Here is a 24,052-nt window from a genome sequence, read left to right as displayed (position 1 = left end):
CTTTTCACACCACTGTCAAGAACAGATTTATGACAAGTTTTGGTTTTTTTTTTTTTAAATTGTATCAAATAATTAGAATTACATCCGCTGAATGTAAGAACAACTCTGGAAGATCTAGCAGCATCTTATACAGTAAACCCTCAATTTAACATACTAATAGTGGGGGGAGGGGCGTACATTAAACCAAAAGTCAGTTAGCTCAAGGGTTTACTATCCCCCTGCCAGGCTCCCCCAGCTCTAGTCCCACCCCCACATGACTGATACTCAGAGGAGCTGCCTCCACCGGAGGAGCCACCAGAGCTGGAGATTCCAACCCTGCCGACATGCAGCTGGGGGGAATCCTGCCACGGCTGGGAATACCAGCAGGAACTCTACTGCTGCATGCATCTGAAAGAGTCGCCGTCTCCACTGGAACTGTCACATGCTCCTCCCATCACGATGGGGCACACATGCAAGTGCCATCTGCCCATGGCACTCTGTGGCAGCTCTGGTGGAGGTCCAGGCCTCCATGGAGGGTTTGGCCACAGTGGACCAGTAAGTCCCTTACTTTTTTGGGGGGGAAGGGTGGAGCGGGGGCTTTAGGCTTTTATGGGGCCCGATTAAGCAGGCTTTGGGAACATGGGGGTGGGCGCTGGCTGACATCCACTGTTCCCTAAGTCCGCTAAATTGGGATCTGTAAAAATCAAGGGCCTATAGTTTGCAGGTAGTGGACAACACCTGTTCCTACATTATCAGTAGCCTGAAGATTAAACATCATCAAGTGTAGATAAGTTTCTAAAAAGAATGTGTGCGCTCTATATGCCAAATCCATAGCGTCCAATATGTTCGCTGCTTGCCACATGTGAGGAATAGGGCACCGTGTTTGGCGAATGCATGCATACTTAACTCTTAAGACTGGGGTTGGGAAACCCGCAGCTCTTGGAGCCTTTAAATGCAGCTCCTCCTGAGAGCTACACACAGGAAGTGCTGTCCGCTTGCACCACACACTGGATGGAGAAGCATATAGCAGCCCGGGTGGCTCTGGTTAGTCACTGGCACTGAATTAAAACAGGGGGCTGAGGGGTGCCTGGGGGTGATAGCATTTATTTAGCTATGAATATTCTTATATTGTTGAATAAAGTTTTGTATAATATAATATAATATGGCGAACATGGAAATATGACAACCACAAGAGTGGCGTTCTTTGAATTCTTATTGGACATCACTGCCCTTAATGGCTTTAAGAATACTAACATGTAATCCAAGATTCCATTTCTATAGCATCAAATAAAATTCAATACATTAGCTCTCATGCTCCCTTTCCTTTAAGCATGGCAAAAGGAATAGAAGCAAGCCCCAAACAGTGGATGTAAGGAGGCATGTGCCACAGAGGGGGAAGATTGAAAACTTTACATATGAGGAGGGGGTCTCCTGAAAGCACCCTTCTCCTCACCTACTGCAGCTTTTGGAAAATTCTGAGAAGTTCCTAAATGACTTCTACCATAATGTGGGGACAAACTCATTTTAGTCATACAACCCTAGTCTGTCATCATGTGATCCAGAGGTTACAGCAAAGAGTCAAATGTTGGTAATATAGAATTTCTCCTGGGTTCTAATTCATCTCAGCTATAAACCCCAACCCAGAGGGCTGGATGAAGGCCTAACAAGTAAAAAGGTCATTAGGACATGTCTCAGCCAGCCTAGTATAACAGCACCAATATCAAGTCTCCATGGAAGCGAGAGCTCCAAGAACCCAAAAAAGGGTCTCTTCATATTGCCCACAAAAGTACTTTATGCTGCGGAGTAACAGTATAGTTCTTCATCAACAGCAATGTAACTGGCAATATCTAGGGTTATTCAAAGTTAAGACAGAAGAGGCTTTTAAGATATGTAGAGTTGTTTTATTTTTACCCTAGGAAAAGAAACTCATTCCAGGAAGAGATGCTGAAAATTGAGACACTGATATCAGACGTACAAATTCTTTAATTTTAAAAAAGAGCTACAGCCTCTCTATGAAAAATGTGAGCAATGACAGCATTTTAAACTAACCCATGTCAAAACTAAAAACTCAGCTACACAGGGAATGAATGGGGGGGAGAAAAGTGCTATATAGGCATGTTACATTATTTCAGGTTTGTATTTCAATAGACATATATACAACTCTTCCTGGATTATGTAGAGCTACGTAAAGCATTCTTGGTAGCAATGTTTTTGAGTCAAGCAGGAGAAGAGAATTGTTGTAGATTTTGAGACACACCAAATTTTACCCAGTACAGAAGAACACTGAGATACAGGCATTTAAGTTGTGTTAATCCAAGATTCACATAACTATGAATGGCGGGGAGCTGGCACCTGGCTCTAGGCTGCCCACCATTCAGGGGAGCCAGGAAACTGACCAGTGCAGCAGCCCTGATCAGTTTTCCGGCTGCTGTGAGTGGCTCTGGCTGCAGCCACTGACAAGAGCGGGAAAACTGACCAGGACAGCAGCATTGGTCAGTTTCCCTGCTCCTGTGAGTAGTGGGGAACTGCAACCTGGCTCCCAGTTCTGTGCTGCTCCTGCGCTGATCAGTTTCCTGGCCCCCCAGTAAGGTAAAATTTGACCTACATGGTGTTGCGCAGGAACGCAACCTCTGCATAAGTTGGGGGTCTACTGTAACTCCTTCATCCAGCCCTTGGCTTTGGGTCAAGTTGGAGCATCTGAATGCCAAGAATGGTTACTCAGTTACACTCAAAAGGAAGAGAGAATGTGGATACTTTAGAACTGAACTTCAAAAGAAAACTTATCTAGACATCTTGATCAAATGAACAAATCATTACAGTTGATCCATTTTTGGAGAGGAAAAGGTTAAAGCAAGTCCATGAACTCTAAAATACTGGAAACTGTTTTCACAAGTCAAGCAATCAACCGTTCATAAAAACCATTTGACCTTAGCCATTATTATAGTGTATCAGACCAGTGGCTCATCTACTCCAGCCTCTTTTCCATAAAAGTGACCAGTATTAGATGCTTGACCATAGGCATCTCTGGTAAGAAACAGCACTCAGTCAGCAACCCCACACTGGGCCCCACCCTGCCTCTTCCTTCTCCTGGCCTTCCCTCAAGTCCTGCTCTCTCCCAACTCCCTCCCTACCATTCTCTCCCACCTCCATTGCACCTTTTCCCCAAAGCCCCTGAGAGATGCAAGTTGGGGTCTTAGCCGGCAGCCTAGCATGGGGCAGCAGACCTCATCACAGTCACTGCAGCAATGGGAGGCAGGACAAACACAACAGGCTGGATCCTCAGCACACCACTTCCCAGTGCAGCAGTGGAGCGAGCTGGCTGGGAGATGGCAGCGGAGTAGAACATCCTGATGAGTCACTCCACTTCTCACAGCTCCTGCCACTGGGGGTTGGGGTAGGGAAGGGCAACTGTCCCCTGCTGCCAGCCACAGGCTCTCCAGGTAACCCTGTAGGCTACAGTAGGCCCTGCAGCTAATCAACATTAAGGACCATCCCATCCACCAGGGGCTGCCACAGCTGCTATACGTCCAGGATGTTTCTGACCGTAGGTTTGAAATAAAATGGGTATAAGCTTGGGGTAAGACAAATTTCACACAAAATACCCAAACAACTAAAAATCACCTTTAAGGTCTCCCTTCCTCCCCACCACTGCAGACTTTCAAGTATCACTCATTCAGGAAACCATATACTCTTCTCAGCACACTCCTCACAACTAGATGTTCTCAAAAGGATGACTTGCAAAGGGGACAAATTATTAGCCAAAGGCAATAAGTACAGAAGACAGGGTGGGGGGAGGAATGAATTGAAACACATTGTTCTCTCTCCCCAAAACTCATTCCGCAGGGAGTGGCAGAGCCCAGGGACTGCCATCCCCTTGGGAGAGTCTGATGACTTCACGTGTGTAACAATAACTAACATATTAGCATTATCCCTTACAAAAATATCCACCTCCTCCAGAGAAGATGGCTCAAGGCCAGCTAAAGACAACGATTCAGTATAATCTGGGGCATTAGCCCAGTCCTCAGACTTCCCAAACAAACAAAAAACAAAAAAAAAAATAGCCATGCATGTGCTTGAGTATGACATGTGAGTGCGCTCTGCACTCCCTTTGCAGTGATTTCTTAATGACATAACCCCTGTATGGGGGAAAATGCTACCCCTTCCCTTGGCAGAGGGTGATTATTTGCATAATTTGAAACTACCAGAGGTTCCAGTCACTTCTGCAGAAAGGATTAGTTGGCAATATGTACCAAACCTCAGCAAAAGCGCATCCAAGAGTTGGAAGCACACCACAAGGACTGGCCAGGAAGCAGCTGCATGGCATGGAGAAGTCTCTTTTGTTGGGTAGATAATGGCAAAAGCTAAAGAAACACCACCAATACATCTGGGATTTATGTCCAGGGAAATCCTTTAGCAATGCTATCCAGGAGCTAAGTGGCACAAGTAAAATCCTTGCAAGGATCTTATTATGAGCAGATTTTCAAAATATTAACATGCCAAACCATAGACAGTACAATTCCTGATGGCAGTCCCCTGTGCTATTTAAAATGCACTTTCATTCAGGAATGCCATCTGTTCATAAATCTATTCTGCTGTATTTACACAAGGACACACACACACACACACACTAAACAGAAGAGGCAGGATGTGGGAACGGTACCTTCACTGCACACAGTATGTATCTGAATAAACTACAAACGGGAGGGAAATCCTGAAGGTGGCAAGTATCGATTTGTCAAAAAAGCATGAGTGGCTGATACAGCATAAGAGGATATTTACATAGGGAAGTGGGAAGAGTGATGAGAGGACAGCTACCTGATTCTAAATGCGTGTTGAGGAAAGGCAGCAGATTGGCATCTGCTTCCTGCAATTCTACCTAAGCGACTTGTCAAAAATGCCACATTCTTTGGAGCATTTTGTTCGGCTCTTAAACACAGCACTCAAAAGAGCTGTTTCATCACCCCGTCCTGAGCATGCTAAGTGCCTCACTCAACTGCATAGTAAAGCAATTCCTGCTCCAAAGAGCTTATCTTACAAACGTTGGACAGGACATACAAGACAGAGACATATTCAGAAACAGACGGGAAAAGGCAGGATATGGTTTACAGAAATAAGATTAGTATTACTCATTTTAGACATACATGCATCTTGGTAATGCAGAGTTTGGGAGGTTAAAGCTGCATTTTTGTAGGCAATGCTAATGTTCATTTTTGGAGTGATGTGAATGAGGTGAAGGCTTGGAATTTGACTAGTTGATTTTTACAAGTGTAAGGAGCAATGTCGATGAAGACACATAGGCATACATGTGGAAGACAAAGGGAGCACAGAGATGAGCACCACAGTGCCCCATTAATCAACATGTACATATCATATTGAAATTATTGTTTCAAAAAAACAGGGCATAATAATTTTGTAAGTGACAACTTCAGAAGACTGCTCGAGTAACATCACAAGATGGATAAAAGGAGTATCTTGCTCGCAATCCCGGTAAACGTAAGATTACTTGCTTGTGAATAGGAGTCATCGATACTGGTTTTTTTTACTTCATAACTCTGAGATGAATCCACAAAGCAGACAAGATTAAGAATCTTTTTGATATTCAGTCATGACCTTATCAAAATCCACGTATTACACACACCCTCCCATACAGGCTTCTCCACTTGTATCCAAGATGACCTCACCATATCAAAATACCACCTCAGGACTCCATTACTGCAATTGCCTCCCAGGAGATTTTCCAGCAAGCCTGTTCGATCACTTGCAATGTATACAGAATGAAGCACTAGGTTTACTCAAGTTACACCCTTCCCTCCCATATTCTTTAGTTTGGCTTTCTCAAAAGAGTCAGACTAGCCTTAAATTGATCATCTTTTTCTTAAGGCTATGAATAAGTCCTGGCTGTAAAACTTTAAAAAAAAGACAAACCAAAACAATATTTCTATTCATTTAATCTAAAATTGGTAACCTATACTGTCATGACCCCTCGGGTGTTAAATTTTCCCAAATTTGGTATTTGTTTCACCCCACTCTCTTTATTTTTAAGGCCTCCTCTTCCCTGGGGGTTTATTATAATGATATCATCCCTTTTGATTTATAACAAAGTTTAATGACTGCTTTAGTGTATTTATTTGCTTTATAATGCACTGTTATGGAATGTTCCATACAGCTTTGCAGAGGGAACTGAAAACCCATCAATGTAACCCAAACATCTGGGCAACCAATTAAATGAAAGGAAACAGAAGCTGTCACTGAAATGTCACTTTTACAGAAGTAATGAGCTTTGCCAGCTTCATTGCTGACATGGCACTACTCCTTTTGGAGGTTTCAAAACCCATTCAAATAGCAAGAGAAATTAAACCACCACAAGGGCATGTGACATTTGAATTGTTTACATACTTAAGTCATTTAAAAACCAATGCGCTCAAGTTTTCCAGCTCTGCACTTCTTGCATACCACCAAATACAGGTCATGATTAGAAAAGGTCAGATCTCAGACATAAAAAGATCACATATCAAATCGATTCAAAAACAATCAAAAGATATCCATTCTCATTAGGGAAACTATAATAAATCACATTTAAAGTTCTGGGATCAAAGTGAGCCATTCTGCTAAAGATCTGAGAACGTGTGTCTTAAAACAGAGACAAAAGAGACAAAGACTTTAACACCAGATTACAAAGGGAAATGTGAACTACAGTTTATGCTCCAACTCTATACTTTGCGCCGTGGTTTCGACAGAGATAGCAATTACCTTAAGCATTACAAAGACAGCTTCCCCATCTTTGATATTCGTAATGATCTAGGGCAAGTCACTTATTTTAATTGACACTTGCCGTATCGGACAGGTAGACACGTCAGTCTGTGTTTTAACAAAACAAACCAGCAGTCATGTAGCACTTGAAGACTAACAAAATAATTAGGTGATGAGCTTTCGTGGGACAGACCCACTTTTTCAGATCAAACAGGTTGCAGCAAGTAACTTTCTCACCCCTCTTCTCCCCATTCTTCATCCCCTCTTCTGTCCTATGTATCTGATTTGTCAGTTTTCATTTAAATTTTTTTTGTTCATGTCTTTGTTATGAAACCGTTATGCCAATTCACTTTCAGCACCACTTCCAATAGAACACTATCTCCAGATCTGAGGATGTGGGTCTGCCACACGACAGCTCATCACCTAATAAATTTTGTTACTCTTTAAAGTACTACATGACCGCTTTTTTGTTTTGCTAGGACACAGACTAAACACATCTACCTCTCGGTGACTGAGGTCAAAGTGTGAGAGAGACAACATTCCAAGTGAGGAGTCAGGAATTTTCAAGACGCTGATCATTTGGTGGGGGGGAGGGAATCAGGAATGGTCAAAACTAACGTTTTGTCAGACTTCCAACACATTTTTGAAGATGCATTATGCCATGGGTGGTTGTCAGCAGCTTCAGCAAAATCTGAGGGACAGGAGTTGGTGTGTTAAAATACAAGTTGGAGATAACAGTAAGTTAGTCACAACTGTAACTATGACAAGACTATTACCTCCTCAGCTGGAAGAAACTAAAAAGAGTTCAATGAAAATGCCAAGGAGAGCATAACCCTGCTAAATACCAAATAAACCTTAACTCATCAAGAACTCAGTGTTCAAGTCTGTATCCTGAGGCCTTTCTAAAATTATAGTTTTTCATCCCTGCTTGCGATTTTCCTAATGTTCCTCATACACACTAATAAGATCAACTTCTGTGAGAACAGAAGTATCAATGTCTATTTAATGAACATTCTAGTCATGCCCCAGCACAGAATATTACTACAGAAATTATATTGGAAAGAAGTAGAAATATATCACATTTTATCTGAACAGCTTTCATTCTTGGTACATCTAAGAGTGCTTTAGATAAAAGTAGTAGATTAAACATTGATCAAATGGGGAGACAAAAGAAAATAGCCCTTATAACCTTGAAAAGCAGAACTATAACTTAGAATGTCAGGGTGCAGAATCAATTTCCCCTATCTTTTTGAAAGTGCTGAGAGATTTAGATTCCACTTGGCCCACTACCCATCAACACAAGAGATCTCTTTGATCCATTTTATCCTAAGGAAGGCATTGTTAGCATGTCACATTAGCACTGGATAACTCCAAGTCTTCATAGATTCCAAGGCCAGAAGAGAAGACCATGACGATGTGATTGGGCTTGTGTTCTACAGGATAATTTTTAGAGCAAATCTTTCAGAAACAACATCCAATCCAGATTTTAAGTGGTCAGTGATGGCGAATCCATCATAAACCTTGCTAAGCTCCCTCCAAGGTACATGGCTGCACAGCTATCTCGTAAACTCTGCACAGAAGCTCAGGACTGCAGTAGGGAGAAAAAACTCTCCCTTCACCAGTGTTCCCTATAAGCTGAAGCGCTTAGGTGACCACCCAGGAGAGATTCAGATGCTGTCCAGTTGGTTGGAAAAGTGCCCACATCTGCTTGTGTATGTTTTCTACTGGTGATGCACATCTGCCCATGCCTTGATGCATGTAACAAAATTTTTTCTGCACATGGATCAAAAAATGTAGAGGGAACATTGCCTGCCAGACCCAGCACAGACCTGCCATGGTCAGGGAAGAGGCAGCACTCCTCCCCCTCCCCAATCCTGACATGGATCTGCCACAGGCACAGGGGAGGTGTCTGCCCTGCAGCACAAGTGCTTCAACAGAGGTGTGTGTGCGTGTCCCTCACCATAACACCTGGGCAGCCTGTACCCCAAACTCCTCTCCCTAGCCCCACGCCAGAGCCCACATCCCAGCCAGAAACCTCAAACCCCTGCACCATGCCCCTGAGCCCTCACACTACCCCTCTGCCCCAGTCCTGACCCTCCTCCTATATTCCAAACCCCTTGGCCCCACCCCCACAGGAATTTTGTTACCTCCACCAATATGGAAGTGACATGTAACACATCACCTCCATGCCAGTGCACATAATAAAATTCACTCCAAACATGCATGGGAAAAATTAGAGGGAGCACTGAACCCTGGGCAAATTGTTGCAATTATTAACTTAACTTCATTTAGTCATCTGAGCTCAACTTCCAGACACTGGATCACTTTGTATCTTTCTCTGCTAGTCTGAAGAACCCATTTTGGATAGTTATCCCCTGTGTAGGTACTGATAGACTAAAAGTCTCCCCTTAACCTTCTCTTTGCTAAACTAAATAGATAGATTCAAAGAGCTCAATCACTATAGGAGCAACGAAGGGTCCTGTGGCACCTTATAGACTAACAGAAAAGTTTTGAGCATGAGCTTTCGTGAGCACAGACTCACTGTGCATCTGATGAAGTGAGTCTGTGCTCACGAAAGATCATGCTCAAAACTTTTCTGTTAGTCTATAAGGTGCCACAGGACACTTCGTTGCCGTTACTGATCCAGACTAACACGGCTACCCCTCCGATACTAATCACTATAGGGTAGATTTGCTAATCACTCTCATGGTTTGTCTCTGAATCCTTTTCAATTTATCAGTTTTCCCAGAATTGTGGAAACCAGAACTGGACACGCTATTCCAGCTGCAGTTGCACATGTGCCAAGTACAGAAATAAAATCTCTACTCCTACTCAAGTTTTCACTGTTTATGCACCCAAGAATTGCATTCACCCTTTTGTCCATGCATTGCACTGCGAGCTCATTTTCAGCTGTTATTCCCAGGACCTTCAAATCTTTCTCACAGTCAGTACGTTCCCAGCCCTGTAAGTATGGCCTATATGCTGTGTTTCTATATATATAATTTCATATTCAGCTAATTAAACTTTTTCCTCCTAGTGATGAGCTGAATCAGCTATATCCAGCTTTGTGATGTTGGCCATTTTAAAGCACTGTATAACTGGTCTGGACTTTATTCTCTTTGCACATTAAAATGTGATCAGGTCATCACCACTTGTTCATAAGTAACTATAAATGTTGTGTTCAGTTCCTCTAAGTCAAGATAAAGTCTAATGTAGAATTCCTCTATACTGGATATAACACTTTTTGAGTTAGGAATTGGTCATCTATAACATTTAGAAATTCCAAGGACATTTTAGTAACAGCAATGTGAAACATCCAGCATACATCACTCAACTGAAATATCCCATCATCCTGTAGTGTTTTTCCCCCCTTCACATTATAAATAGGTGTGTTAGCAGCTAATCATTGTTCCATATTATGATTTGATGGTATGACCGCTGCTAACATTTCTGGTGCTTTATCTATTACGATACTGATGCATAAGCATGCTATATCTTATCTTTTTCTAACCTCCTCCTTTTTCCCCACTCAGTCCTTCCTCAATAGAGTATTACCATTGATTTTAACATTTCAACCACAGGAACTATCCCATCCCTATAACCAGATGAAATTTATGCTCACAGATGAGTGATTCCAATTTCTCTTTTTTGTTATCAACGCTCCTAGCATTGGCATGTAAGAAATTATTTGACTGCTTCTCTGTGTCATCTGGTTCCTTAATTTTTGTCTCAATATCTTGATTTTATACTTGAGCTCATATAGTCTCTGTTTACTATTCTCTTTTTCATTACTTTAATGCCTTCTCAATTATTTCTGCTACTTTTAATTTGGGAACTGGACACACTGCGTAAGAAAAAAAAACGTGAGTATCAGCACTCCAGTCAAACATATGAGATCTCAGCATTCTTGCTTTGGACAAACTTGAGTTCAAATTTACACACAGTATTAATGTGCAAATATAACAAACATAATGTAAATAATGTAGTTGCAGGTGCCTGTCATATGTTAGAATAATTTGTGAGACTTATCCTAAAGGAATCATTTTATGCAGCACCATAGCTATTTAATATGTCATCAGCTATATGCCTGAGCTTTCCTTCATTGTGACAGCAATTGGTTTTGAGTCTTCAGTACCAAAGTTAAGGCAAGTAACTTTTATAAATACACTTTTTATAAGATTTTTTTTTCCCTTGGATACAAACAGAAAATGAATTTCAAGGGGTAACATAAAGGCTGTGTCTACACTACCACCTTCTTTCGAAAGAAGAATGGTAATTAGCGTGTTGGGAGTTTACTAATGAAGTGCTGCCGTACATTGGCAGCACTTCATTAAGCAAATTCACACACACACACACACACACCCCCCTCCACAGCAACTTCGAAGTACTGGCACGCGTCTAGCCACAGCGCACCGGCCAGTACTTCGAAGTGCCAGGGCAACTTCTCAGGAGTAAGGGAACTTCCAAGTTGCCCTGGCACTTCAGAGTACTGGTGGGTGCACTGCAGTTAGACACATGCTAGTACTTTGAAGTTTAAACGTTCGAAGTTGCCGCGGGGGAGGAATTTGCTTAATGAAGTGCTGCCTATGCACAGCAGCACTTCATTAGTCAATTCCCAACACCCTAATTACCATCCTTCCTTCGAAGGAAGGTGGTAATGTAGACAAGCCCAAAGCAGCTTTACCATCATTCATATGCAAGAGAAATGATTGGAATGAAGCTCTGAGCTTCATGGAAGTTCCAAATGAACCTTCTGAAGAGAATAAAGCAGAAAAAATAAATTAGAGCAAGAAGATACAATGACTAAAACATAATTCCTAATACTAGATATAAATGCATTAACTAAGGATAACTACCTACTAGTAGGAACCAGGAAGGAGGGTTGTTCTGCCCCCACCACCCCCAGGCTATTTACCTCAGTGGTATTTGTAATTGGTAAATTAGGTGGTCATGGGATAGGAGGAAAGGTCCTTTCATGGATCGGAAATTGGTTAAAAGACAGAAAACAAAGGGTTGGAATAAATGGTAAATTTTCACAATGGAGGGGGGTAACTAGTGGTGTTCCCCAGGGCTCAGTCCTGGGACCGATCCTGTTCAACTTGTTCATCAATGATCTAGAAAATGAGGTAAGCAGTGAGGTGGCAAAGTTTGCAGATGACACCAAGTTGTTCAGGACAGTCAAAAGCAAAAGGGATTGTGAAGAACTACAAGGAGATCTCAGCAAACTGAGTGATTGGGCAGCAAAATGGCAAATGAAATTTAATGTGGGTAAGTGTAAGGTAATGCATGTTGGAAAAAATAACCCAAATTACACGTACTACATGATGGGGTCAAATTTAGCTACGACAGATCAGGAAAGGGATCTTGGAGTTATAGTGGATAGTTCTCTGAAGACATCCACGCAGTGTGCAGCGGCAGTTAGTAAGGCAAATAGGATGTTAGGAATTATTAAAAAAGGGATCGATAATAAGACAAAAGATATCATACTTCCCCTATATAAAACTATGGTACGCCCACATCTCGAGTACTGCGTGCAGATGTGGTCTCCTCACCTCAAAAAAGATATATTGGCATTAGAAAAGGTTCAGAAAAGGGCGACTAAGATGATTAGGGGCTTGGAAAGGGTCCCATATGGGGAGAGGCTAGAGAGACTGGGACTTTTCAGTTTGGAAAAGAGGCGATTGAGGGGCGATATGATAGAGGTATATAAAATCATGAATGGTGTGGAGAAAGTGAATATAGAAAAATTATTTACCTTTTCCCATAATACAAGAACTAGGGGACACCAAATGAAATTGATGGGTAGTAGGTTCAAAACTAATAAAAGGAAATTTTTCTTCACACAGCGCACAGTCAACCTGTGGAACTCCTTGCCCGAGGAGGCTGTGAAGGCCAGGACTCTATTAGGGTTTAAAAAAGAGCTTGATAAATTTTTGCAGGTCAGGTCCATAAATGGCTATTAGCCAGGGATAAAGTATGGTGCCCTAGCCTTCATAACAAGGGCAGGAGATGGATGGCAGGAGATAAATCACTTGTCTTCTGTTCTCCTTCTCTGGGGCACCTCGCATTGGCCACCGTCGGCAGATGGGATGCTGGGCTTGATGGACCTTTGGTCTGACCCAGTATGGCCATTCTTATGTTCTTATGTTCTTATTCAGAGTTATCATGTAATGGGATGACATCTACGCATTTTGAGCAAGGCACATGAATGCAAGCAGCAAGATACTGACCTACAGAACAATATAAATATATGTTTAAGCCATCACAGGTCACAAAAACTGCCTGTAGGAATGAAGGACACAGGCTCCAGGTGAATTTTTCCCCTAATACACACCACGTGTCAGCCATGCATTGAAAAGACCCTTTTATTCATGCTTTATACTAAATTTATATCATAGCCATCCAACTGCTATATATCAATCAGCAAAGATATTGCTGAATTGACATTTTATTTTATAAGCCAGACTCAGAAGTCACACCAGAGCTAAACTGAAGAACGTATTTGTACCGTCCTCTGTGCTACATAAAGCTATTTTTCTACCTGTTACATGAAGTAATTAATAGTGGAGGCACATTCTCCTCCCACCAGAGAGACTTAACACAAAGTAGGACAGAGTTTCATAGACTAAGGCCAGAAAGGACCTTTGCAATCATTTCACATAACCTCCTCCACTCTGTAAACCACAAAATCTAATTCACTCCTGTAACTTATCCAGAAGTTATGGGTCTGTTGAAGTTCTCAAATCATGAAAATAAGTTAGGACAACTACATTTGGAAGTAGTTTTGGGTTTGTCTACACCTAAAATGCTGTAACTTCAGAGAATACCTATGCCAGTAGAAGACGCCCTTCCATTGGCATTGGTACTCAAGTTCCCTGACTAGTAACTAAATTAACAGAAGAATTCTCCCATTGACCTAGCACTGTCTCTAACAAAAGTTAGATCACTTAAAGGGAATTTTTCATACCCCTTAGCAATGTGATTATACTGCCCTAATTTCCTACTGTAGATCAGACCTTAGGTGCCCTGCAAGACTTCATTCTTCAAACCCACTTTGGAGAGCAACATCAGCCCCTAGTTTACAGGCAGCTAACGTGCTTTTCCGTTACAAAGTGGACCTTTAATTCAGTCACTGCTCACAAATAGCATAGGGGCAAACAATGCCAGTGAACCAGTGATATTATCTCATGAATCCAATGCAATTTAAATATACCAAGTTACTGCTCTGGGAGAGAAAAAAAAATATCACATTACACATCTAACCTTTAGTTATGAAACAGCCAGGACAGCCTATGGACCAACAGAAACTGATTAAAAACAGAGTTTGGTTCAGTGAGCAATGCTTACTTTTAGAGAAACATTTGTAGGAACATGTACTGCTTTTCGTTGCACCCCTTAACTCAAAAGTTAAATTTTCCCCCCGCTTTTTATAATACTGCAGGGAGATTGTGCTCTAAACAATACTGGTTGCATTCTTAATTGATTGTATATCTACCAAAAAGCAGAAAAAGTTCTGAGCTATAAAATCCAGCCTACTCACTATATCTTTCAAAATATTTTGAAAAGCTAATTGTCAGAGAATCTCATCTGGGAGTTGCAACATGTTTTCGTTTGGAAGGGGGCAGGATGAAGACCATAGATTACATACGTATTCCCAATACCACCTTTCATTGCAGAGCATCAGACTGAACACCCAAGTTAAAGTTTTCTTCAAGCAATGGATCAGTTAACAGAAGAATATTAGGGAAGAACTTGTGTATGTATGTTAAACAGGACCTGATGTTAATGAATATGTACAACATAGGCTCATGTTTTAGTTTGTTCTTCAATAAAGATTTCAAATTTTATTCTACTTTAACTTACACATAGCAATTACATGCTTTGTATTATCAAAACAAAAAGCAGTCAAGTAGCACTTTAAAGATGAGCAAAATAATTTATTAGATGAGCTTTTGTGGGACTGACCCACTTCTTCAGACCAGGTCTGTCCCACAAAAGCTCACCTAATAAATTATTTTGCTCGTCTTTAAAGTGTTACTTGACTGCTTTTTGTTTTGATAGCATAGCGACTAGCACAGCTCCCTCTTTGTTACTATTCAACGTGCTTTGTATTGTGGACTATATGTTTCACTGCTAGCAGTGATTACTAATTTGAGATCCCATTGACTGTTGTCATTTTATTGCAACTTACAGAGTCTTCTGGAGGTCTCTGAATCTTTCCCCAGTCCACAGAAGGTCCCTTTTCTTGCAAGAATCTGTGGAATAGCTTCTTAAACCCTTCAAGGTCTTTTTTAGTATGCTACAAGAGGAAGAAAATGGATGAGTTTTATAAATAATGGTATTTTGTGTACATGTTTATAACAATAGCATTTTATAAACTTGATGTTCCTAAGAATTATTCATCCAATATTTAAACACAACCAACTTTGGCATGAAAAACGCAACACTGCACACCTTAGGCCAGAAAGCACAGAATACCTTATTCCAGGGGAGTGCAAAGTGGGTGGTGCAAAATTTCAAAAGGGGGCACAAAGCAATCTCCCCCTGCCTCCCTCCCACCCCATGGCTCTGGTGGCTCCCAGGGCCCCCACTGTCTTCTGCCCCTTTTGCCTGCTCACACAGCCTCACCCCCTCCTTCCCAGCACAGCCCCAAGCAAACAGAGCCAGCAGGCCATGTATGAGCAGGGGCTGCTCCAAATGAAACCTGCCAAAACAAAAAAGCAGTCCAGTAGCACTTTAAAAACTAACAACATAATTTATTAGGTGGTGAGCTTTTGTGGGATAGACCCACTTCTTCAGACCACAGCCATGCCAGAGCAGACTCAACATTTAAGGCACAGAACCCTCTGGCATGGCCGTGGTCTGAAGAAGTGGGTCTATCCCACAAAAGCCTCTGTGCCTTAAATATTGAGTCTGTTCTGGTATGGCTGTGGTCTGAAGAAGTGGATCTATCCCACAAAAGCTCACCAGCTAATAAATTATTTTGTTAGTTTTTAAAGTGCTACTGGACTGCTTTTTGTTTTGATCAAATATAGACTAACACAGCTCTCTCTGTCACTGTTCCACATAAACCCCAGCTTGCAGCCTGCAGCCATGCCAGGCTGCTTGGGGATGCCTCTCTCTGGTGGCAGTGGGGGAGGACAGTGAGCCATGTGTAAGCAAGCTGCACTACTCTGCTCCTGCCTTGCCCCACCCCCACAGCTGGTCCCCGCCAGCTAGAGAAGGGAGCCTTGAACACTGTCACCAACTTTGCCTGGGCAGAAGCCTGGGTGGGAGCAGCACAAGTCTTCATGCATTGCTTCCACCCCTCAACTCCAACTGGCCAGAGAACTAGATGCCCTGTGAAGAGGTGCCAGGAGATGCAGGTACAAGCACTGGGCAAGGGAGGAGTGTGGAAGGGGTGTGTAGAGACTCAGTTAGCAGGGGCGGCGGCGAGCCCCAGTTGTGCCTGGGGAAGTGTGTGAGGGACCCCAGCCCCAGTTCCTTCCCTACAAAAGGCAGAAGCAGATGTTTGCTCTACACTCAGAGCAGCCTGCCTAACCTGTCTCCTAGCAGATTTGCCTGCAGTGTGATCCCTACTTAATGTGATGCCCATAACATCCTAGTGGAGCGGGTACATAAAGGAGGGAGGCATGAAATTTCCTAAGGGTGAGCAGCACAATCTTATTACTGGTTTAAATCAATGATTTGCAGGGGCGGAGAGAGCATGTGAGAGTGAGAGAGATCAATGCACCCTGCTAGAAATGTTGAAAAGTTCAGTAATAACTCAAAAGCAAGACTACAACTGTCTGATCACCAGCCTCACTTCCTTCAATAACCTAAGCTTTCTTTGGATATCTCTCCATCACATAAGCTCCAGACCTAATCCTACTTTTCTCAAGATTACACAGAATCAAAGCACATTTTTAAAAATAATGATTATATTAGTCTGACTACGCTTGCAATCACATGCCACGCATGTTCTTCACAAAGAAGAGCCATAAAAAACCTGGGGGGCGGGGAGGGGAGAGGAACAAAGTCTTCCTCATGAGTTTCAAAGAAAAGACTGTGTCTCTTGCTGAAATTTTCAGTTTTGGTCAAATTGATAAAACAGTCACTGAATTAGAAGTCTTCACCTTGATTAATTTGTAACATTTCAACAGCTTGACTCTATATCTTACTTTTTTTAAACTGGCTCAGTTATAAAAAAAATCCAGAGTAATTATGAGTAATCCTCTTCCAGCCAGAAAGAGAAGTAATTAAATTCTCCAAATGAAGTTATTCTTTTTGGGATATGTTTATGTGAACTGTTTTAATTTTTTTTTTTTATAATTTCAGTTTCAATTTGACTGGAGAGGGTAATATTTCAACTTGAACACACCTTTTTTCAAATGAAATTGAAAAATTTCAATTGAAATTTCAGTTTTACATACAGTATGGAACCACTAACATGCTAGATTATCAGTTAGTTTATGTATCATACGATTTGAAGAATTTAACAGACCAGGGTTAGTCTCATTTTGTTTTTGTTCAGGACATGCTTTTTTCACACTGAAGCAGGAGAGAAGAAATCATGTGGAGAAGCAGGCTTTATTTGTGAATACTTCTAGCTAGCAATCCAATAATTCACTAGCTTAGGGTCCAAAAGCTTTGAATGCTAGCTCTTCACCTCCAACCCTTAATAGGCATCTCTCAGGCCTTCCTATTTTGTATTATCTCTGTTATATATTTTTGCCATCTTATCTCTCCAAAATTCATCTCAACAAGAGAAGTTAAATGGAGGCATTTTCAGAATTACCTCTTTTGTTGTCATTACCTCTAGCTCATTCTGAGGTGCAGTTGCAAGTATTTTGTCAAGCTCCACTTTCATTGAATATTCCAGTTCTTGTCGAATGACTTCTTGAAACTGGGAAGTGCCGGCTTGAGACATTGCTTTGCTAAAATCTTTTTTGAAAAACAAGAAAGAAAAGGTAAAGTGCGGGGAAAAAAAGAAATCATATCCTTGCTAAACTCTAAGCAGCTTATTTAATACATCTAAAAGCAGCAATTTTAAAATATAAAGAGATGTAATCCATACTTGTTTTGATATGTTAGTGTACCTAGAAAAATACATGTTGCCTAACAAAAACATCTTATGTATAAATACCAAGTAGTTTGGAGGAGAACAAAGGCATGGAAAAACAATTTCAAGAAATAAATGTGTGGAAGACTCATGAGCTAGATAAATTCTGTGAAGAGAATTCTGTGAATAGCAAAAATATAACTATTTTTTACACTGTATGTACTTTATAAAGATTGCCTAGCTAACTAAAACATGCTGTTTGAACAAAAATTAACAATGAACATTCCAATTGTCCTCAGTCTGTTTCAGAAATGTGTCTACATAATATGTCTTTATCATGAGTATTTTCATAGTGCATTAAGGTTATGTCTACTTTATGCAGCTTTTAGTGACTAGGCTGCCCCCCACCACTCTGGTCCTATTGGTTATCACTTTTGCCTACAAAATACTGCTAGCCCCCACAGGGATTTCACTTTGTCGCAGTGTTCACACTTGCACTTTCAGGGATAAAATGTTTGTTGCTTGTGGGAGAGAGGTTTAAGTACCTAAGAACCATAAAAGTTTTGTTGGTCAACTGCAAGTGCAGGCATAGCCTAAGCAACCTGAAGAATAAGTTTGCTCATTACTTCAGCATGCAGCTGCTGATAAATGATTATTCGTATTTGCAAAGATAAATGATCAATAAAGCTTGCAAATACTGATCCACAGTATGTCAAAGAGAATATCAGAAAACGGTTACTGTCACTCTTCCCCTTCTTCACTTTTACCAAAGCAAGCATCTTGGACATGAGTATAATCTCAGAAGACTTTGCTTAAGGGAATCAGCAAAAATTAAATTAAGCAATCACTTCTCTGTAACAAAGAAAAAAATATTGTCAAACAACTGGGCTTTAGAAACATCCTCAGTTATTTAAGGAGAAATAGGGAATATAAAGTGATTGTTATTTACAGAGATTATCCACAGTGGAAGCTAAGCTTAAAAATGAAAAGTTTATATAGGTAGTCATTAAAATATTCCACTAAAATATCTGTCATAAAGCTGGGGCATACTTATTTTAATAGTAAAATTATTTGTACAAATAAAAACTGTCAGAATTCATTGTGTGTAATTACAGCTTGGAAGCTCAAAGACATTTTCCTGTGAAAAGAACACTCCAATGCAATGCAAATACTGTGGTACAACACAGAGGCTACGTCTACATGTGCACGCTACAACGAAATAGCGCCTACACGTCCTCCAGGGCTGGCAATGTCGACGTTGAACGTCGACGTTGGGCAGCACCATATCGAAATAGGCGCTGCGAGGGAACATCTACACGCCAAAGTAGCACACATTGAAATAAGGGTGCCAGGAACAGCTGCAGACGGGGTCACAGAGCGGACTCAACAGCAAGCCGCTCCCTTAAAGGGCCCCTCCCAGACACACTTGCACTAAACAGCACAAGATACACAGAGCCGACAACTAGTTGCAGACCCTGTGCATGCAGCATGGATCCCCAGCTGCTGCAGCAGCAGCCAGAAGCCCTGGGCTAAGGGCTGCTGCACACGGTGACCATAGAGCCCCGCAGGGGCTGGAGAGAGAGCGTCTCTCAACCCCTCAGCTGATGGCCACCATGGAGGACCCCGCTATTTCGATGTTGCGGGACGTGGGTCTACACGTTCCCTACTTCGACGTTGAACGTCGAAGTAGGGCGCTATTCCCATCCCCTCATGGGGTTAGCGACTTCGATGTCTAGCCGCCTAACGTCAAAGTTAACTTCGAAATAGCACCCAACACGTGTAGCCATGACGGGCGCTATTTTGAAGTTGGCGCCGCTACTTCGAAGCAGCTTGCACGTGTAGACATGGCTAGAGAAAACAGTCCTGGACACCTGTTACAATTTCAAATCACTTAAAACAAGTATTTAATTTTATAGAAAAAAACCCTTTTAGAACCTGTTAACATTTTCCCCTTTTTAGTAGTTTTCAAATGTTCGTGCTGATCTTCTTGTAAGAAATTCTGGGATTTACTCCTACAATAAAATTATCTATCAGTTTACTATTTTTAAAACAACTGAAAGCACTATTTTTCCCATTTGCATATTTAGCTGTGGTATCCAGTTCCTTTACAGATGTTTAAGCAGCTTCTCAAGATACAATATAGTTTGTAACCAGTGCTTGTAGTTTTTGATACATGTAACATATGTCTCCAAATACAGCAATGTTAGGGCCCAGTACATACAACTCAGGATCCCATATATAGTATCATCTCTCAGAAGAAACAACGTATTTATCAAATAATATGAGGGAGTAGCATTACTGTGAAATACTGTTTTTAAAAAGCAAGTTAAAAAATTTGACCTGTCCTTTATGTTGGAAAGCCTTGTTAATTCACATTGAAGGGGAGACCCCATTACAAGGCATTGTGTGTTATTACTTTGCACAAAGGAAATAAACCTATATTTTGTGATTAGAAATATTTATCACAGACAACTGATTTATTCGTAATCTATCAATAAAATGTAATTACTCTTACAGACTGAGACCTAACTAAAATACCAGGCTATTACATTTTTGTTGAGAAGTTGGGTCAACCTATTTGTGCATGTGTGACTTATGATATGCTGAGTTTAGCAGTGGTCCCACCACGCAGCCTTTCTTCATTCTAAATCAGGGGTGGGTAATAACATTGACTGAGGGCCCACACCAAGATTTTAGTAAGTGACCAAGAGCCACACTCTATGATGTTAATGGAGGGGGTACAGAATATGGGATGGGAGCTGGGTACAGAAGGGAGTAACAGAATGGGGGTGCAGAAGAGGATCTGGGAAGGAGTTTGGATGTAGAAGGGGGTAAAAGAGGAGGTTGTGACCTAGGACAGGGTTCTGAGGTGCAGAGGGGGTTGTGTGTGCAGAGTTCAGGATGGGGTATGAGTGAAGGACAAGATTCTTACCTGGGGAAGGAGAGCAGAAAGGTAACAGGGACTTGGGAGAAAACTATGATCGGGACAGATGTGAAGGAGGAAACCCAAAGGATTTAGGTTGTTACCTGGGCAAGCAAGTTGGGGCCAGGGATGGGGTGCCAGGTGCAGGCTATGGCCAGAAGGCGTTTACCAAAAGAGGCGACTCTCATCCAGCAGCCCAGCAGGACCCTGAAGCAGGATTCCAGCTGCCAGAGTCCCACACACCGCTCAAAGCCACTGGCTGATGGGGCCACGCGTGCCTATTAGCTATGCATCCCTAACAGAAGAGGAGATGGGCAGGAAGGACTTCACACATTGCCTGCACCACAAGCACAGCCCAAGCAGCTCTCATTGGCCAGTTTGTGGCCATTGGGAGGCTGCAAGGATTGTGCTGCAGACAAGGCCAGAGTGCAGAGGCATGCACCAGGGGCATGCACTGAGCAGACACACACCCTGGCCCAGCTGCCAGCCACTTTGTGTGGTGGTGGGGATTGTAGCAGGAAGACAGCCTGCCTGAGGGTCCTGCTGGACCACAGGACATTGGTGGCCCAGAGTATCCAGTGGGTTGGATCCAGCCTACAGGCCATATTTTATCCACCCCAGTTCTAAACTCTAAGCAGCCAAAATCACTCCCTGCATGGCTTTGTCTTCATTCATTAAGTTAATTTTAATAACATATTAAAATCCTAATGCAGATGACACAGGTTGTAGTTTTCACATGTTACCTGGTCAAGGTAAAACCCAGATTTTACACAAGCAGCAACTAAATACCAAAACTACAGCTCACCTTGTCCACATTAGAATTTTAATGTGTGGTATTGTTCCAGGGGTTGTGGGGCAGGGGTTCTTTCCTGAGGTCCTTAGGTATGGTGGAAGGCAGAAGGAGTTAAGTGAAAACATAGCCCAAAAATAATCCAAAATTATTATATGTTTTAACATAAAAGTTTGGAAGTAGAAAAGTTATTTTTAAAATTTAGCCTATTAATATTCTTATGAAATTAAAAAAAGACCACAGTGTGTTATTGGTTGAAAAAACAAATACATGTAGGTCCAAAACTGTATCCAACTTAACTTAGAGTCTGGTAAGAAATTACAAGTGAAATATCCAGGGCTCTTAAAGAGTGCAGAGTTTGAAGAGAAATAGTTATGTGAATTTCCGTTTCATTCCGTTAACATCAAGCTATAAATGAAAGCTAAACATTTATCAGAAAGCAGCAGGTCTTTTAAAAGCAATGTATATATACTTAATGCAGTATCAAGAACAGTTCTTTAATTTTTGTACGTGTTGTAATTTGATGTGTACAGATGTAGGAATGTACTTGTTTAACTGAAATATGTAATTATTCATTATGAGGAAGACTTTTGTCTTTAATTATTATGTACTTAAACAGCATGTACCAATCAAAGCATAACCATATATTTTCTGCCAAGTGGTCTAACAGTTTACTCCCTTGAATTATCTTATCAAAAATAGAATTAATATACAGAATGGCAAAATAAAGCCTTCATGTTCTACTGATTTAAATATTTAATTTGAAGACAATATTTCTTCCATTTTTATTAAGAAATTTTAAGAGCCTAAGGCTATGTCTACGCTAGAATATAAAGTAAATTTTAAGGCACTTAATTTTACAATGTTCCTGTCTTTACTGAAAATATCATTAGGTTAATTTTAATGGGCGCTACGATCAACTTTCTCACCCCACCGCTTTGATGCAGCGTAACACTAAGTTTGAATTTAAAATGTAAAATTAGTGCTAGTGGGGAAACAGTGCTACTTTAAATCAATTTTGTCAGCATCCAGAGGTATCCTACAATGCCCCAAACATGTCTATTCTGGCTGCTCTCACCTCTACTGCTGTCTAGGCATGCAGAAAGTACGGAAAAGGAAGCTCAACAATTTGAATTCATTTTCTTTCTGGGCAGCCACTACTATGTCTGATGGGGTAATGATCACTACCATTACTACTCAGCCACTAGACACCAACATCCTCTGGGTTTCTTTACTTGTCTTGTGTCTAGTCTTGTGGCTTCATAATAAGTCTGGAGCAAATACTTCTGTCTCCTTGCCTTGTGTTGGAGACAGTGCAATGGCCCCCCTAGAGTGTTCTTCACTTCATTGTGGTGAGGACTCAGATTTCTCTCTCAACTTCGAACCTGTCTCCTTCAGCCAGATACAATGCAAAAGTCATAGTGTATCTATCTTCTTTCCTTGAGAATAATATGAAGTCTTTCCCTAGTCGCAGAGACGGTTTGTTCCACTTGAGTATCTGTTTGTTTTTTCCACTGGGGGTAAACTAGTTGAGCAACCTGTTGACATGGTTCAGTCAGCTGGGTGCACTCAGAACACATTTGGTAAGATTATTTTTAAAAGTGACTGTTCTTTAAAAAGGCAGAGAATGAAGCATAGTCCCAGCATTAACCACTTAGAAATATAACCAACGCATCAGGACCTGGGGTAGGGGGGCTGCTCCTTACAAATGTGAAGCAGAAAAAACTAGTCGAACAGCCTTTTGAAATGGTTCAGTCAGCTGGGTGCTCTCAGAACACATTTGGTAACAAGATCCATAATGCAGATGACAAACAATTTATCTCATCAGAGAAAGAGACTTCTGAAAAATGGCTGTTTGTTTCCAATAGGAGGGGAATGAGGACAATGCAATCAGGGAAGATGACATCACACACATACAACCACTTGTGGGGCATTTTTTCCCCCATAATGCACCAGTGAAAAACAGAATGCCATGGGGCCAAAGAATTGTGGTATAGGTTCCCACACTGTACTGCTGCAACAGGTAAACTTTGGCAATTTAGTGGGGATGCACTAAGCTGACTTTGTGGGCAGATGCAGGCACTCAACTTCGACTTTATGAAGTCCAGTGTTACAAAGTTGACTTTAATAAATTTGATTTTTTGTAGCGTAGACTTATCCTAACAGAATTAGAGTGAGCAAGAGAATGACGCATTTCCTACATGTCTAAGGCCTTCCCAAAAGAGAATTACATTCATGTGTCTGCTACACCTGTAACGAGAACACAGCAAATTAAACAAAAGACTTGTCAGTCTCCAGAAGTTGTGGGAAGGAAGGGAGACCTACTACTGCTAATTGCTACCATATTTCATAGTCTTGTCTTTTTGATCTGTTTGTATAGCACCTGGCACAGTGGAGTCCTCACCTACAACTAGGGGTCCTAAGAGCTACTGGACAAATAATCCACTCTCTCCGGCATATAACAAACTGTTCATTTCCAGCTTTAACTTCTACGCAGCTAAACCCCGAATCATGGAAACACATACAACAGTAACTCTACATACAAAAATAGTAACAAAGAAGAAGCCGT

General features: G+C 41.4%; 1 protein-coding gene across 4 annotated transcripts in view; it reads right to left on the bottom strand.

Annotated features, from left to right (window-relative positions):
* Positions 1–24,052, bottom strand: part of UGP2 (UDP-glucose pyrophosphorylase 2) — a 42,674-nt gene that overhangs the window by 13,776 nt on the left and 4,846 nt on the right. For 2 of the 4 annotated variants that reach the window (XM_074989401.1, XM_074989399.1), the window contains exons 2-3: positions 17,507–17,652; positions 14,921–15,028 (exon numbers count right to left, since the gene is read on the bottom strand). In XM_074989401.1, the coding sequence (XP_074845502.1) occupies positions 14,921–15,028; positions 17,507–17,638 (240 nt within the window). In that variant the 5' untranslated portion in view covers positions 17,639–17,652. The remainder of the gene's footprint in view (positions 1–14,920; positions 15,029–17,506; positions 17,653–24,052) is intronic. The other 2 variants (XM_074989402.1, XM_074989400.1) reach the window with 1 other exon arrangement.

This window comes from Carettochelys insculpta, chromosome 3 (genome assembly GCF_033958435.1).
Source record: "Carettochelys insculpta isolate YL-2023 chromosome 3, ASM3395843v1, whole genome shotgun sequence".
Lineage (NCBI taxonomy): Eukaryota > Metazoa > Chordata > Testudines > Carettochelyidae > Carettochelys > Carettochelys insculpta.
The sequence above is the reverse complement of the archived record's forward strand: the minus strand, read 5'-3'. Positions and strand labels throughout refer to the sequence as shown.